Below are 16,983 nucleotides of genomic sequence, written 5' to 3'. Positions count from 1 at the left end.
TAAGCAGGTTCCTGGAAGTGCACAACCTGCAACCAGATGCATTCACGGCTGCCATGCTTCGTGAGGTGGATGCACTGGAGGAGCCCAAGCCTGGAGCTGTGGCACGTGTGTTGCAGCCCTTGCTGCAGGCGCATGCCTGCCCCACGCTGCGTTTCTGCTCTGCTCCGACCGGGTCAGTTTTGCTTGTGCTCGGTTGCTGCTGCTTTGGATGTCTGCTACTTGCCATAAAAAGGCATTTATTTATTCTAACATGTTAGCATGAAGGATGGAAATTATAACTGCTGTCAAGTCTAGTCACTTGTAAATCTCAAAGCCAATCCCCTTGATGCAAACTTATACCTGTGTGAGAGAGGTGTACTGCATGGGCAAGCAGGGTCGTACAGTAGAACTGGAAATGCCTAACACTGATTTGAGAGTTGTTGACAACTGTCAACAGCAAAAGGAAGCTGTTGGCTTAAAGGTTTAATGGCTGACTGACTGCCATTGCGGTATGTTTATGTGTAGCACTGGGGCCTTTGCATATTCTTCAGAATATGAAATTGCCAAAATAAAAATCCATTCAGAAACAGTATAACAATGCTGTTAAGCTGTTTTAAAGTGTATAGACTTTTGAAAGGGAACTTGGTGGTACTTTGTAAGGCTTTAATCCCAACTTTGGAGAGATTGAAAAAAAGAGAGCTTTGCCATTTCACGTGCGTTCATATTCTTTCGTGAAAGAAATAGTTCAGGCAGATGTATCGGTGACGTGGACTGTTAGAATATTAACCTAACTAATCTTGTTTCTTCCTGAATAAATGCTGCAAGAAAGTCACATTTCAAGGGTCCATGTACTTCTAGCGCAATCCAAGTCACTCTCCCAAAAGTGAGGGGTTGTAACGTTTGCTCATAGCCAGTAATTTTTTTCAAGGTAGGGGGGGGGGGGGGGGGGGTGAAAGGCAGGGGGGGCCACTGGCTGAAGGCCTTGTCTATTCGAGAACACACTTTTCGTTGTTTATATTCAGTGAAATACTGCCCTTCATCAAAATTTCAGGAAGGGGGTAGGGCACCTTGGGCACTTTTCTGGCTACATACAGGCCTGGCCATCGCCATACATCACTCTGGACAGCCAGTGCAGCAGTTCCTTGTGTAAAACGCAAGGGCACACCGAGAAACTGAAAAAAGCCAGATTCGACTATGGGAAAGCATAAGAGAAGTGCACCAAACTTTAATCGTGATTTTTCAAAGCTCATTGGGCTGGACCTTGTTAATGAGCTTGATAGTGAGCGAAAAGACATTAGTTCTGGGTTTAATATTTATACTTCAAATTATTGTACAGTGAAGCTGTATATTGCTAGGGTTCCATGTATTTTTCCTGTGCGTCAAAAGAGACGGATGTGCCACACGAATTGGACTAATGCCAGCACTCACCACAGGTATGCTAAAAGTGAAGGGAGCACATGGGTGGAAAATAATTAATAATTTGTACGAAACGCCCTGCGCATTTAGCAAGTCAGACAACGCAATGCATGTCCTGGCAAAGAGATGCATGCTGCTCAAGTGGAAAGCTTTATAGAAGCATTGGCTAAATAATTAAAAAAAGAAGCTGTCTGGACAGGCATTTCAGATTTGGTTGCAGGGTGTGTGATTGGCTGTGGTTCAATATTCTGTGTCGTGTGCTGAATAGCTTCGCTTGTCACCTGCCTTAACGGAGGGGAATGGCTCTTTTTTTTATTGTATACTAGGATGTTCTTTCTTTTCTGACAATTTGTATTTTCTTGTAGCATCATAGGGGCATGGCAATTTTTCTCTTTCGTGAACTTGTAATCCATGGGCCGGATGTTCTATGTTCAAGTGATCTGTTTGTGAATGACGATGAATGGCCTTTTTCGACATTAATATATCTTATGCACTATTGTAATTATAGTTGCACTGAATGCCCAGATAAATTAAGTATGATGTATGGTAGGTGATTGAAATTGACAGCACCTTGTATTTGTTCTACTCAATGTTGCAGTAAAATAGAGATGCAGCAAACCGTTTGTACATTAAAAACAAGGTCATGATCGATGTCTTGTATGTGTGGGAAGCATTTCTAAGGGTGCTGAGCAGTTACAGACTTGTTGAATAATGTCCTACTTCTTGTCATATCAAGGACATGGCTCGTACAGCTGCCCAAAATCGTAGCTTTGAAATTATCCTGTCTAGAAAGATGCTGATCTCCCGCACAGGGCCCAACAAAATGCGGGGCTGGAGCGCATTAAGCAAACTCGGGCTGTCCTGTATGAGCCTGCTGGAGAAACTGACCTGCCACAGAAATTCACGGCTGGCCTCGTGCTGGCAATCACCCTGGATGCCGAGATAGAGAGTGTCCAGGACATAAGGAACGTTCGTGTGAAGGTGAGTAGACAAGAACAAGGCTGAGAAATACCTAGGCATTTACTAATAGTTCTCATAACAACCATGAAAGTTTTCTTAATGGCAAATTTATTACATGGGCATTTCAAAAACAAAAATGTAGGTGTTTGTGATTATTATTGTATTTAAATTCACTTCAATTTGAAGTTAAATTGTTGAAAGTTTCAAAGTATTCAAAATGAATGAATAGATATATATTAGTCCGCATGTACCCTTTGTAAAGGTGGTTTCACTGTGGCGAAATGGAGCTAAGCTGTGAAAGCACATATTCAAAAAAAATCTGCACCGCCGCAAAGCCTCACGTCAAGGTTAAAGAAACATAATACCCTCACATCAGTTCATAACTTTCCAAATTTAAAAGCTTGTTATACTGGCTTATATGCTCTAAGTATAGTAAATTTTAACATGTAACATATTTTACAAGTAGTCACTTGCACTCTACCAAAAATCAAATCCAGCTACTATTCAAAGTTATTTCCACTTTTTTTGAACCAAAAACAATGGCATTTGCATAGGCCTTCTTTCAATAAAAAAAAATACATATTGTGCTGGTTGGTTGGATCATGACAAATATGCCCATTTTTCTTTGCAATATGTGATTCGAATTCGATTTGAAATTATTCGACCAAAATCACTATTAGCTTCGAACTGAGAACTCGCTATTCGCACAAGCCTACAAAAAACAGCTTTTATGAGTGCAAACATGTTACCTTTGCCTGAACTGCTCTTTTCTTTTTTTTTCCTGCTGACCCAGCATTTCCGAGGCGACAAAGCACTCGTAAAATGCTGGAGATGGCTTGGTTATTTGATCGCACGCTCAAGAGCACGATAGCAGTGGGATGGTGCTCAGTTCATTGTTATCTTGGTGCCTTTTTTTTTTCTTCTTCCTATTTCATGTGGTTTCTCTGCAATGTGGGACTCTGTCAGATGTATCATACAGAAAGCAATTCATTCGGTGGTTTCTGAAGCTACCCTACAACATTGTGTTCATACTTTAGGTCTTCAGACAATAATTAGAAAAGTGAGTACTTAGACATAATAATGAGTAACAGATATTAATCAGATAGTAACAGATGAGTAATCAGTAACAAATAGCCTGAGAAACTATAGACTAGTGCAAATAGTATGCATTTGGTTTAATTTCCAGTCCCCCCTTAATTGATTGTCTTGATCCAAACTTACATAAGACAACCTGTGTGTACGTGCTCACACACGCACCCGAAAAAAAAACAGTATACAAGGGAAGCAGACTGAAACAAACCAGCAAACAATCCACCGCTATTACTTCAATAAGTAATAATTATTGGGGTTTAACATCTCAAAGCCACCATATGATTATGAGAGATGCCGTAGTGGAGGGCTCCAGAAATTTCGATCGCCTGAGGTTCTTTAAACGTGCACCCAAATCTGAGCACGCGGGCCTACAGCGTTTTCGCCTCCATTGAAAATGCAGCCGCCGCAGTCGGTATCTGATCCCGCGACCTGCTAGACAGCAGCCGAGTACCTTATCCACTAGACCACCGCAGCACGTTTACTTCAATAATGATTTATGTCTTCCAGCTCGTGTGTACGGTAGTATAGTTTTAAGCCACGAGTGCGGACAATGCATGTATGAAATAAAATACATACTAGGAACGGTGGTCCACTTGAGCAAAAAACTGTTACGGTATTCTATTTTTTTCTTTTTTGCTTTGAAGTCAAAAATAGGGGATGTAACATTCTGGTTCAGTTCTGGTTTAAAATAAAGAAAGTTTTCTGTATTTTCTTTCTTTAGTCACCCTATTCAAAGGTTTCTAGAGCTCAGTTATCAAAACTCCGGTAATTTTTCAAGGTGCACCTGATCACTCTATACTGAATATAGAACTGAAATAAAAAGAATTTTAGTTTTAGAGAGAACTGGAAGTGCACAGAAAACATGGACAAAAGAAGGCACACACATACACACACCCAGGTGCTATTTGCATTGAATAAAAATTTTTAAAAATTGTGTGCATGTTTTTTACATGCTTTAGTTCTCTTGAGAACTAATTATGTCCAAGATGCCCAAACTGTCCCTTGGCAAACACTTCCAAAGTTATTTTTCTGTTTCTGCTGTTAATCTTAAGTGTCATTGCACTAGCTGCTATGGTTCGGTGTGTCAATGTTTAGCAACATTTGGAGCAGGCATTTTTCCCTGTATCTAGTTTCAATAACAGCTTTGCTGTAAAGAGATTGTGGTGCTATATTTGTGTGGATGCACGAATTTTGTTTTCGGGCTGACACATACCCATTGGACAGCTTCCTTCTTGTAAGGAATTGCACATGGTAGAACTATTGTGAAAAAAGAAAGCTTTGGACTTCTGCTGGATGTTTCTAGACGGATTTATCAGCTGTTATATTGGACCTTGCATGGTCATTAAGCTGACCCAGTTAATTGCAGCATCTCACCCCTTAAAGTTCGCTCTTTTGACTGTTGCCATGAACAGGGATGGTGGCTGTCTCTCATTTAACCCTTTCGCTCCTGTGAAAAAACGAAAATTGTACCAAATATTCGGGAAATTTTTCTCGCTCAGCTTGTAAGCTTTTTTTGGGGGGGGGGGGAATGGTGTCATTTTTTCGATTCAATGAGGTTCCTTTATTTCACTAATTGCATAAAAAGTATAAGTTGAAGTTGGCTTCACTGCATGGCAATATCATGAAAGATGGCTGTAAAATGAAAGCAAAAACACAAATGGCTCAACATGGACGAGTTTGCCATCTAGCATCAAGAAATGCAACTATGACAAGTACAGTCGCTGTTGTTTTCCTGTGGGACCAATCCTTGTTGAAGACGAGTATATTCATCCGTCATTTCAGTATAAAATCTCACGTTGAATATTTTCGTCAATGGTAGCCAAAGGGTTGAAGCTGTTGGCTTGATGCGTCTCACAATACCCTAGCGCAGCAGGGCAGTTGCTTCCTCCACGAGAGGGCAGTAGTGCAAGTGCAAACTGTTGACTCATCGAGTCATCAACTTTGCATATCATCACTTGTATATTTTGCTAATTTTTATGTATCATCATCATTGTTTGATAGTCGGGAATTAAGCAGTTACTCCTAATATTGTGCTCTTTGATTTCAGGTGAGGTATCCAGACAAACAGGTGCAGCTCATACTGCCTCGGCTTGCCGATTTCAGGCAGTTGGAAGATCTCAAGTACCGGCTCTACACAACTGTGTTACTCTCACATGGTGTCTGGTCTGGTGAGACTGAGGAACAGCACATTCTCCTGCTTTTTCACTCTTGGACCCCATCAGATCATTAGATTATGCTTATTGTGGCAGCTGGCAGATCATATCTTTAACGTGCACTTCTATGAGACTCCTGTAGCACAGCATTCACTGAATGTTGTGTTTTGCTGAACTTCATACGGAGCAGTGTGCTCTGTGCAACTGTTGCCCATTTATTTACTTTTGAGGGTAGGAGCTTAGTTCACTGTATGCATTAGTAGGACAGTTTCACTTTATAAATTCAAGTTTTATACTGTATACTTGTGAGAATGTCAAAGTAAATGAGCTTAATTTTATATAATTTTATAATAACAAAGTTTGAGTAACTTGAGTTTGAACGCATGACGATCAAACAGGTCAACTTTAATAGACGCATGATAGGAAACCCAAGCTGTCTGACTTGAAAGCAACTATCAAAGACAAGTGCAGTAGGAGCTTCATACCTAACTGGACAGGTACCTTTGTGTCAGCATCCTACTTCTGAGCAAGTTATTGTTGCAAATACTGTACTATACTATTATGCAGTGTTGCCAGAACACTTCAGCATGTGAATGAAGTTTATCTTTCTTTTAACTGTTTGAGGACCTTTAGTTCAGTCAGCAGTGCAGAATACCTAGAGCAGTATTCTAGAGCTGTCTCTGATGCAGTGGCTTTGAAATCGACAGTACATGCAAGTAGCACACTGTGTGGAATGTGTGCCTCGCTCTTTACTTATACCTGTTACTGGATGACTCTTTGCAGAGGCACTGCACGTCGAAATGGGCCTGGTGCTCGACTTTGCTGACACCGAGGTTCACAGCAAGGGGGCCCAACGGTCAGGCCTTGGGCTTCGCTCTGAGGACCACACCATTGAGCTGTGCAAGCCTGTGCGCGTCTACATTGCACCAAAGCCTATCAAGAGGGGACTATGACTGAATGTACAGATTGTTATTAATTAAATGTTTTCTCATGCCTGTCTGTGCCCAGAGCTCTTCCTTAATGTAAAAACAATTAACAGCATAATTTCTATTCAAATCAGGGAAGCTCCTTAGGTTCTTCGAGTGAGGTTGCTCCTTGTTATCATCAATTTCAGGCTAAGTGTTGCTACTTCATTTAGTGGTTTATAGAGGGCTATAAACAATGCATTTACCAGTGCAATGAATTAGGACAAGTCCATTGGTCTTGGCCAGCATATAAACTGTTTAATGGCATGAAACTCTCGTTAATTCAGTCATATTCGGCCGAAACCTGGTCAACTCGGACAACCCTCCAAGCGCACCAAGCACTTCAAATATGCAACTTATAGCAACAAAAATGGTGTTCATGGACAGCCAAAATGGTCGCGGGCTTTCAGAAAAGCATGGTCGCCATTCACAATCACATTGTTGGTGTGTGATAAGGTACGTGTTCAGAGCACATTTCGGCTCAAGACAGGTGGGGGGGGGGAGGTCTTGAGCCACATTCGCACTTTAAATCATGTAGCAAATGATAAAAATTGTGGCTTTCGCACTGCTCTTTTGCAATATAATTATTGGATTTATGTGCATTCCTTAGGAAAATGATATGAAAGTGCATTGAATTTAGACATTTATTGATTTCTTGATAGTTTCGATAATATGACATGTGTTCATTCGGACGGCTTTTCCAGTCTCGTGAAAATCTAATGAGCTTTTACCGTATTCCCCTTGAACACACTCTGCAAAGGCTGTTTGTACCCGACCCTTGTATAACTTGCATACTGTGGAGATATGTGTACTGTGATGTCCCTGTGTGAAACATGTCTCTGTGTGCAATATGCGCAGCTTAGTCAACTATACAGTTGGCACATTATCACAGAAAAGAAGTCATGAACACTTTATTTCCCCAACAGCAGTGCATTTAAATTGCCGCTCGAAGGCAGTCACAAGAATGGGATAGGCCTCGTTGATAGTTACTACTCGGCCAAGTTCCCGACTTAGCGACGTCACTCCTTTGTCTTTAATGCCACAAGGCACGATGTGGTCAAACCAGCTGAGATCTGTGTTGCAGTTGATAGCAATGCCGTGGGTTGTGACGTACCTGCTGCCATGAACACCTGGAAGGAACATTGTAAAAGAGAACCGAAGGGCACTGTATATACTAGTGGGTTCAGTACAAGCACAGCACAAAGTGCAATTATTTTAGTGTAAAATGTCTTGGTCTTAAGATACCTTAAACAATATTTGAATGTACACATTAGCATTCAAGAAGAACAAATATAGCATACCCAGCGCGCCGGTAAAATCGGCACTGCACTGTTGCAAGCTTGGTTTGTGCCAGTGCATGGCACTGTGCTGTGGACTAGGACTATTGCTGAAATTGGTCGTCACGCTAATTTAACATCTGCATTCCCTCCACATCCCTTAAATTTTGTGTCTGTGTTTAGAGACATATATAGTCGGTTACAACTTTAGAAGTCAGCGGCATTTCCTCCTCACAAGCGAATGCACACAAGCGTGCACCAATAGGCGCGTATTCCACACTGACGTCATGAGTCGAACGGCCGTTGGCCCCGCCTGCTAAGAATGTTCCCGAGAGGAAGAGAGGGACAATTTGTTTAGTCGCTGATGTATCAAACCCGGGCTTCGTTCGTCTGGGCGAGCCCTTTCCCAAGTTCTTAAAGTTGTATCCGGCTAGCAGAATACGTTGCTTAAGTTTGAGAAATGTTTTCAGTGGTCCTTAGGAATATCGTCAAAACGTGCTGTTTATGCGATCAAGTCACTCAGCCCTTCACTCGAAACATTTCGAAGATCTCTCTCCGGTGGAGAAATGCGATCATAAAATTTATTTACCTATTGCAGCAATTTTATTGTCTCCTATCCAAACGCCCGTGTGCTCCGTCGTTTTTGCTTCAAGCTGGAAACGCGTACAGAAGTCGATTATCATCTGCTCGAGGCTGTGAACATACGAGCGCATGCTTTTGTCCTTGAAGAAAGAGCCGAGGTAGAGGATGGGATAGGCAACAAGTTGACCTGGTCCGTGAAACGTCACCAGACCGCCGCGATTTGTTCGCACAAAGTCGGCCTGCAATTTCCTCAGCCTTTCTTCGACTTCGGCCGAATATTGCTTTGATCGGATCCCGACGGTGTACACTGGGTCGTGCTCGACAAGAAGAACTGTGTTGCCCGATACCATGTCTTGAGAATGACAGGCAACTTCTTCCAGTAAGGTGCGCGCCACTTCTTTCTGCATCTGATAAGCTTGAGTGAAGGCCATGCGGCCTAGGTTTTTAAACTTGACGAATGGCTGTGAGCCCATAACCTTGTCGGAGCTATGACACTGTAGCTTTGCTACACCAGAGACTGCACGATAACACCGCAGTACACCGGTAACACGAGCGCATAAGCAGTACGTGCACGTTGTACTACATCACTACTACATACATGACCCCAACGAACATAACATTCGTAATCGTCTGCTCCGCATAGAGAAATATACTTAGGTAGTATATTTAGTTTCTCTGTGTGCTCTGTACGCTCGGCCGTAGCCGTAGCCAGGCTTATGGACTGTTCTGGTTTTCAAGAAACATGCCAAGTGAGCACAGCCAGCAAAGTTAAATACAGCCATTGAATGAAAAAACCTTTGAGATTCGTTTTTGCTGTTAAAAACATACTGCTAAAAGTTAGTGTGCTTACGACTTAATCAACAGCCTAAAATATTTTTTTTGGGGTTTTTAGGCGTTTGTCGGTTGGACAGAATCGTTTGTGAAGAGTCCGGCAGGGGACGCATAGTTTGCGTAACCATATATGGCTCTGCATTGCCCGGTTTATAATTTTCGGACGCCGCCGTGTTTGAAAATATCCGGCGTTGATTACGCGAAAACGGGTGAGTTAATTAATGTAATTCGCCGCGTAAGCGCGTAATATTTAATTTTTGCTTGAGCAGATATTAGCGCGACACATTGGTGTCAGAAAACGCAGCTGTAGCTATGCTAGCCAGTCGCCATTTACGATGCACTTCAGCAACGCACAAACTGTTTGTTTGATTGTTTAATTGTTTGCTCCTTTCCTTACTTTTTATTGTTTTAGCTATGTTTTAGGCCTGCCCAGTTACACAAAAATGGCCAACGAAAGCTCAGTTGTTGGTGGTTCCTCAATGGTGAACGGTTTCAACGCCAACGGTAAGTCCTGAAACTACGCGCTGCAACGACTGTCAGGTGCATGAGCCTTGGCCGCTAATTTCTTGCGATTTATTTGTCTTCCAGAAACCCTGAGCTGTCGAGGATACCCGAAGCAAAGGATTTGTCTTGTGGGCTCACTCAAGGATAACGAAAGCGTTGTGCAAGCAGCGAAGGTGATTTGGATTCAGTTTAATTTTTAGCGGAGCTGTGTACTGTAGTGCTTACGTTCCAAGTCTTCAGCTGACTATGGGTAGCCGAACAAGCTACTTCTTGTGGCTGTTTCCCGGATTCAGAACTTTGTTTTTTTATTGCGCTGCTTCAAACTCTGTTTCCTGTTCGCGCTGGGCATTCCTCTTCAGTAAACCAATAATTCCGCTCGCGGCCTGGGGTGTAAGCAGTTCTGTGGCAGTAAACCTTTATTACGTGTATTACCGTGACTTATAACTGACAAAAGTAAAGGGCTTTCATGAGAGTATACCTTAACTGATAGTTCGGAATTAAGAATGTCTGTATTTAGACTTAAGGTATGTTTTTATGCCAATATTATTCGTTCATTCAGCAATGCTGCCGGTACCATTAGAGATGATTATAGACAACACACATATTCAAGTTCAGCGAATATTAAGTTGAAACATAGTGTGTGTGTGTGTAGTATATATATATATATATATATATATATATATATATATATATATATATATATATATATATATATATATATATATATATAAGTGTGTGTGTGTGTGTGTGTGTACACACACACACACCCAGTGATCACTAAAACATAACTCGAGTACTTCATATGTTACAAGGGATGTAGGGTACCACATTTGAGCACATTTAATGTAAAAATAACATGAGACTCCTTATGTACAAATGCTGCTCGGCACACTAGTAATGAAAGGACATTTGTAAAGAGCACGACATCCATGTCGAATTTCGGAAAAGACATAATTCAGCACCTAAAAGGGGCCCACTTCTTGGGCATATTCCTATTTATTAGTGTGCAAATACAAAATGCTGCTGCAATGTAAATAAGGAGATAAGGCCAACAGCTACGAAGCAAACATCAATCTGTCAGCTCACACAAAAAAATACACGTTGGCCTCGTTGCAACCTACAAGATCTGTTTTGCTGTTAAAGGGGTCCTGCAACACTTTTTGAAAATGGTCATAAAACAGTGCTCATTGGTAGTGGAGGGCCCTGGGAACACGTGAGCCGAACATTAGAGCACATCATCCAGTGTGGAAATAACAATTAATTCTTAAATCCAGCTAGGAATTGTTTCCTCTTCTCTCAATAAACAATGTCATAAACCCAACCAGGTCATAAACCCTAAGTCCATGATCATTGGCTGATTTGAGCATTGTGAGCTACATAGTTACTATAGCCATCATTCGCCCAATCACGCTAAGTAAACCACTAGGACCGTGCGAATAGTGACATTGCAGCTTAAATCGAATAGTGCCAAATAGTGGCCAAAAATGTGCATTATCGCATACAGTGGATGTAACTAAAAATCGGAAGAAAGAACTCATAAAAATGAAATCGAATGTTACCCTTCTGAAATTTTTATTACGTACTTGTTCGAGAGCTTTTTTTTTTCCCTTCAGCTTTTATGAATGCTCAGGCACGTTGATAGAAAGAAGCACCACTCTTTTGGTCGCACTTCTAACCTCCCAATGGCTAGCAGAGGGTAGTACGGTAGCTTTTTTTTTTCTTTAGGATCTCGCAATACGGCTCGCCTGAGAATAGTAATGTTTTGCTTTATTGTCCTGAATACTCAAACCCAAAAAACCTATGGATGACCATTCACAGCACTGTTTAAACTGCGCGTTGGAATGATGGGTGTTTCTGTACGAGTGGTGTGGTGCGACAGTGATAACTGCACTGTGTTACTGAATTCTGACATTTGAAGCCAATCGCATATGATTTTGTGGGCCAAAGTCTGGATGTTTTAGGATCTTGCACAAAATGGGACCCAACTGTGCAAGAAGTCAGTGTTTTCTTTGCTGAAGTAAAGTTGCCAAGGGCTCAACAGTTCATGTGTTATTTATTATCTGCAGAAATGACAGAAAGGCTGCCTAGTATAACGACATCAGTATTAGTATTAGCCACCCTACCAAGTTATACCATAGGCCTTTGTTGCATTTTGAATATTCATACTGTCAAATTTGAAACCTTTTATACTAGCAATTCAGAAGTCTAAACAACTTAATTGATCAGGAATCATCCTATTTAAATTTGAAACTGAAATATTTACGCACCTCTACAAACCGTCCATTCAAAGAAAAAAAAAAAAGTCCTCAAGATCATGAAGTGCTGAAGAAAGAGGCGCATCTTGCTCCCTTGTCATAGCCCTCTCTTAGTACCTTTCAACATTCTCGCTGATTAAAAAGGAGAAAGCACTAGAGACTTGCAACAAATTTCTGTAACTCCGCTTGTGTCTGATGGGTTCTGGGAGCTTTTGCAGGAAACACTTCGTGATGTAGTGAACTCTTTTACTGAAACCATATAACAATTTCTTAAAGAAGTATAGCAGCGCCCTCTTAGCTTCCAAGCGCAATGCAGGCTGTGCTTTTTACAGTAGAGATAAAAATTTACTCGCATATAACTTTGCAAACTGAGTATTTTATATTTGCCAGCCTGACTGGGTCTTTCAGTCATTAACCTTAAATGGCCATCAGCAGCACATTTCTGCCGAGTACTTCCCCAGTATGCCGTAAATGTGGAGAATTGAGTATTGCTACTATACTCTCGTTTCTTCATTGTCTTTGACTCAGTATAAGGAAAAAAATGTAAATATTTCCTTGGCTATATAGTTGATTGGTGATAAGTATAGGTTGGCAAAGAAATAAAAGCTCACTCAAGAAATTTATTTTGCTCTGAGGACTCACTCGGGCTCACCACAATTTTCAACCAGACTCGCAGCTTGACCTGAGTCTAAGTGAGCCCGAGTGAGTTGACTCATGAAATTGTTAGTGTAAGAATGCCCTGCCGCGGTGGTCTAGTGGCTAAGGTACTCGGCTGCTGAACCGCAGGTCGCAGGATCGAATCGCGGCTGAGGTGGCTGCATTTTTGATGGCGGGGAAAATGCTATATGCCTGTGTGATCAGATTTGGGTGCACTTTAAAGAACCTCAGGTGGTCCGAATTTACGGAACCCTCGGCTACGACGTCTCTCATAATCATATGGTGGTTTCGGGACATTAAACCCCACATATCAATCAATCTGTTAATGTAAGAATTAGCTTTTTCAATCTAGGTGTCAATGCCCTTATCTTGCACCTCAAGCAGTCTATGCTCTAGCGTGCGCCTTTATATTTTGTACCTTCAAATATAAGTTATCTGTGGTTTCAATCAAGGAAGTGCATTTTGTGAAATATGTGACATGCACGAAATATCTCTATCAGGAAATCCGTCTTAGTTTGGGGGGAGTTCATGGTGCCCCTGCCCTCCTAACAGGTGTCGTGGGTCAACAAAATGAGGCAGTGCACTGTTGAAGTATATGTGAAAAGACTTTTGTATAACTTAAGCCGCTATAACACTGATGCTAATGCTGAAGATTAGATAGGATCATGAGCCCCGCCGCAGTGGTCTAGTGGCTAAGGTACTCGGCTGCTGATCCGCTGGTCGCGAGTTCGAATCTCGGCTGCAGCGGCTGCATTTCCGATGGAGGCGGAAATGTTGTAGGCCCGTGTGCTCAGATTTGGGTGCACGTTAAAGAACTCCAGGTGGTCGAAATTTCTGGAGCCTTCCACTACGGCGTCTCTCATAATCATATAGTGGTTTTGGGACGTTAAACCCCACATATCAGTCAATCAATCACTATATCGCTCCCCTGCACTTACGCGGACTTGCTCACGGCCCAATCTCTCTGAATGAGTCTAGTCATGAGTCAGTTTACCAACCTATGATTATGATAAAGAAAAATGTCTTCAGAGTTGTTATACATTATAGAATAGAATCGCATAAGTTTAATGTGCCTATGCCATAAAAATGGCACCAGGAATCTGCTTATTGAGAATTGGGAATCTGCATTTTGGGAAGTTCTGACCTTGCCCCTTTTGCCTCCCCCTTTCATGACACCTGGCCAAGAGTATTTATTACAGCTGCATTGTGTGCAGCTACCTGTGCAAATTAGTAAATGGCTATATGTTTGTCCTTCCCAGCTCTTTCCTCACATGCCATCTATGCAACAAAGGGATATGAGAGAGAAAATTTCTCTAGCATAAATTGCCCTTTTGTAATACGAGAACACTACTCTTGTCATGAGAAGACTCTTCACAAGTGGGAGAACGCGCAACCATTTATAGGTGACGTTGTTGCCTTGGAAGTTTGCCCCCCCCCCCCCTGCTCGCTTTGAAATTGTAGAATTCAATGATTTATATTAAGGCGTACATGATTCTCCATCGGTAAAAAATTGGTGCATTGTTTCTAATGGGGCCAGAGGCTCTATGTTCCAACTTTTGTGAAATTTTTCACAGCCAATTATAGCTGAAATATGGACGACAAATAAAACTCAAATTCGCGATGTGCTCATATGCACGTGGAGACTTTGTTGCGAAGTTTGAAAATGAAATGCTGCACTTCATTTTCTCTTCTATTAATAAACACGTGGTGGTGAAATTGACAGCGATTATTATGAAAGAAAATTTTCAGCCTACGTACATTTATTTGTTTTTTCCTAGTGTCCCTATAATAAAGTGTCATTTCAGCCTATAGCATGAAAGGCAGTCTTTTCCAAATCAAACTGTGTTGCATTATGTGTGCAGTGCCAGGGTCTGCCAGTGGTGTACAGCGAATCAGGAGAAGAGTTCGCTGGGGACCGAGGCACAGTTTTCGTCGTCGAAAACTTTGAAGGACCCCTGTTCGAACAATTGAAGCAGCGCTCGCTTGTGCTAGGCCCTCTCGTCCTTCTCCAGTGTGCTGAAAGAAGCATAGTGAGTATTCTGCAGGCAAACTGGTTGTTTTAAAACATTTGCATTTATATTTAGTTCTTGCCCTATGAGTCATTAGCGTGACCCTCTGGGGGTAATTCTGCAAAAGTTTACTAGGTGGGCTGTGTATTTTGGTGCATGCTGACTGGATAGGACTTTGTAGTTTTAGCAACGGTTTACCAGCTCTCAAGCCATAGTCTGTCGCTGCACACTGAAATGGACAGTCCACGGAATAGACACGTGGAATAATGCTCCAGTTACTATAGTCCCTGCTTTTGTCCTTTTCTCTCTGTTTCTGTTTTCTCTCACTCTTTTAACTGGAAATGTATGTCCGTTTCTAATTGCCTCATGATTAACAGTTGCCCTGCAAGCATAGTAGTTCTGGCAAATGTGTACTAACAGTGGTATATTCAAAGCCTCCTACTTCTGAGTGTAGTGCGTTCTACTGGTCTGCCATGAGTATGAGTAGTACAGTCAAGTTTATTTTTGCATCCTATGCGATCCAGCAGTTGTCATTGTATGACCTAGATGGCTCTAGGCACTCGCCTTATCACGTCAGCTGACACATGCATATTTATATGTACCCACTGCAGACTAATAATTAAGAGTCGCCCATTGCGCTGTGATGCAGCTCTCCAACGTAGTCGGGCAGGGCAAGGCAGTGGATATAACACATAGCTGTTATTAAATGAGAAGAAATTGATGATCATGAAAATAGAACATTCCCCATCAGTTGTAGTAATTTGCTGGCTCAGTCATATGCGTTATAACCATTATAATCGCATTGTTCTTCGTTTGTAAGGTGGCTTAAGGTGACACTAATAGCAAATATAAAGTCGACGTTGATTGTTGAACTAGCAGTTCAGAAACCTCGTGGTACTTTCATTCCAAGGAAATTCTTATTTTGGAATAAAATGACATTTTAGTGATCCGCATGCCATTAGTGCACTTAAAACAACTGCCTGAACAGGGCCTTCTAATGTAGCAGTCACCTTGCCTAGCCGCGCCCGCCTTTAGTGTGCCACCACTGCTCAAGTACCAGTAGAGCAAAATTAACGGGAGCCAGAGCAGCGATGACGGCCATCGAAACTTGCCACGATGGACGTCGTGGGTGAAGCTGGCACTGAGACATTGTCTGGCGATGCTGGTGCAGAGACACGAAACCCAGTCATTTTGAATGTAGGGGTTCATTTTGCGGCTCCCATTCGAAAGTCATGTCAGTTTTTTTGCTGGAGCTGAGGTGATGTACGCCATTCGGGCATCCAGCAACATTACATGAACGCAGCATTTTCTTAAACTTTATGTCACAGCGACTTTCGTGAGTGCGCGAAGCACCCGTAGCAGTACAAGTTACCGAAACTATTGTTAAGGTGCGATCGTTGAGTGAAGCGCAGTTCAGCGGAAATGGAACTTCTGACCCACTAGCGCTGTTCTTGGAGTAGTAGCACCAAGCGGTCGTTTTTCTTTTTTGTGAATCACACAGAAATGGACAAGCAGCATTTTACGTGTCATAATGAATGGAAGTTTTCAATTTATTCTTTTTATTGCAACTGGTTTGATTAGTAGTGGTTAATTGTACCTGGGACTCTTGATACCATTGGGATTATTCCAAGATATCCCACTCGTGGCATGTATGGTGTTGTCCATTTACCTTAATTTCTTGATGAGCAGATCACTGCTGTTGATAATATTGTCATTTTAGACGTTCTCAAACATTGATTTTTCACTACGACCTAAATTATTTGCTTTTAGTGTCCCTTTAATTTATACATTGAGCATCCATATTCAGTACAGTGCCGGTAAGCTTTATTTTTTTTACGATGCCCAGTAAGGGGGCACTACAGATAGTGCAATTTTACTTTTTGCATAGGTTTAAGCTAAATTGTTTCGTTTGCAGTGTCTCGGCCAGTAACCACTATTAGCAATGCTGCAGAGCCTGGGAAAGTAGATTTTAGAAAGTGCTGACAGATGAAAGTAAACATTGAGTGATGCTGTCGCTCTACCCCTGCATGTACAAGAGAAACGTCTGGTGTTCAACTACAGGCTATCGCGATAGTTTGCTTGCAATAACCTGTGCATGTTTCAGGGTGCTCCTAAAAGCATGATTGGCATATAGTTGCACACCACTACAGCAAAAGCTTCCGGGTTGTAGAATATTCGAAAAAGCTATTCTCTCTGTGCAAATGTTTCAGCCTGCAGTCAGCATTCCAATCTGTAAAGTCGCCAGCTAGATTAAATGCATTACCTCTGATAGAGCAGAAATTCACATTTGTCGTGGACCCAAA

General features: G+C 41.8%; 3 protein-coding genes across 3 annotated transcripts in view; 2 read left to right on the top strand and 1 right to left on the bottom strand.

Moving 5' to 3' along the window:
* IntS4 (integrator complex subunit 4) overlaps positions 1 to 6,595 on the top strand; it is a 44,132-nt gene extending 37,537 nt beyond the window's left edge. The window contains exons 17-20 of the mRNA XM_037434909.2: positions 8 to 172; positions 2,208 to 2,376; positions 5,495 to 5,615; positions 6,384 to 6,595. Of these exons, the coding sequence (XP_037290806.1) occupies positions 8 to 172; positions 2,208 to 2,376; positions 5,495 to 5,615; positions 6,384 to 6,553 (625 nt within the window). The 3' untranslated portion in view covers positions 6,554 to 6,595. The remainder of the gene's footprint in view (positions 1 to 7; positions 173 to 2,207; positions 2,377 to 5,494; positions 5,616 to 6,383) is intronic.
* Positions 6,596 to 7,448: 853 nt separating this feature from the next.
* On the bottom strand, positions 7,449 to 9,045 carry Lipt2 (Lipoyl(octanoyl) transferase 2). The gene is made up of 2 exons (XM_037434900.2): positions 8,432 to 9,045; positions 7,449 to 7,695 (listed from the first exon to the last, which is right to left on the bottom strand). Exons 1-2 carry the CDS (start codon positions 8,895 to 8,897, stop codon positions 7,466 to 7,468), a joined length of 696 nt encoding a protein of 231 aa, XP_037290797.1. The 5' UTR covers positions 8,898 to 9,045; the 3' UTR covers positions 7,449 to 7,465.
* A 275-nt stretch (positions 9,046 to 9,320) lies between these two features.
* Positions 9,321 to 16,983, top strand: part of LOC119186171 (protein ECT2) — a 66,363-nt gene continuing 58,700 nt past the window's right edge. The window contains exons 1-4 of the mRNA XM_037434892.2: positions 9,321 to 9,464; positions 9,668 to 9,759; positions 9,844 to 9,932; positions 14,534 to 14,701. Of these exons, the coding sequence (XP_037290789.1) occupies positions 9,699 to 9,759; positions 9,844 to 9,932; positions 14,534 to 14,701 (318 nt within the window). The 5' untranslated portion in view covers positions 9,321 to 9,464; positions 9,668 to 9,698. The remainder of the gene's footprint in view (positions 9,465 to 9,667; positions 9,760 to 9,843; positions 9,933 to 14,533; positions 14,702 to 16,983) is intronic.

The sequence above is a fragment of the Rhipicephalus microplus genome, chromosome 1 (assembly GCF_043290135.1).
Source record: "Rhipicephalus microplus isolate Deutch F79 chromosome 1, USDA_Rmic, whole genome shotgun sequence".
Lineage (NCBI taxonomy): Eukaryota > Metazoa > Arthropoda > Arachnida > Ixodida > Ixodidae > Rhipicephalus > Rhipicephalus microplus.
Note: the sequence above shows the minus strand (reverse complement) of the source record. Positions and strands in the feature narration are given on the sequence as shown.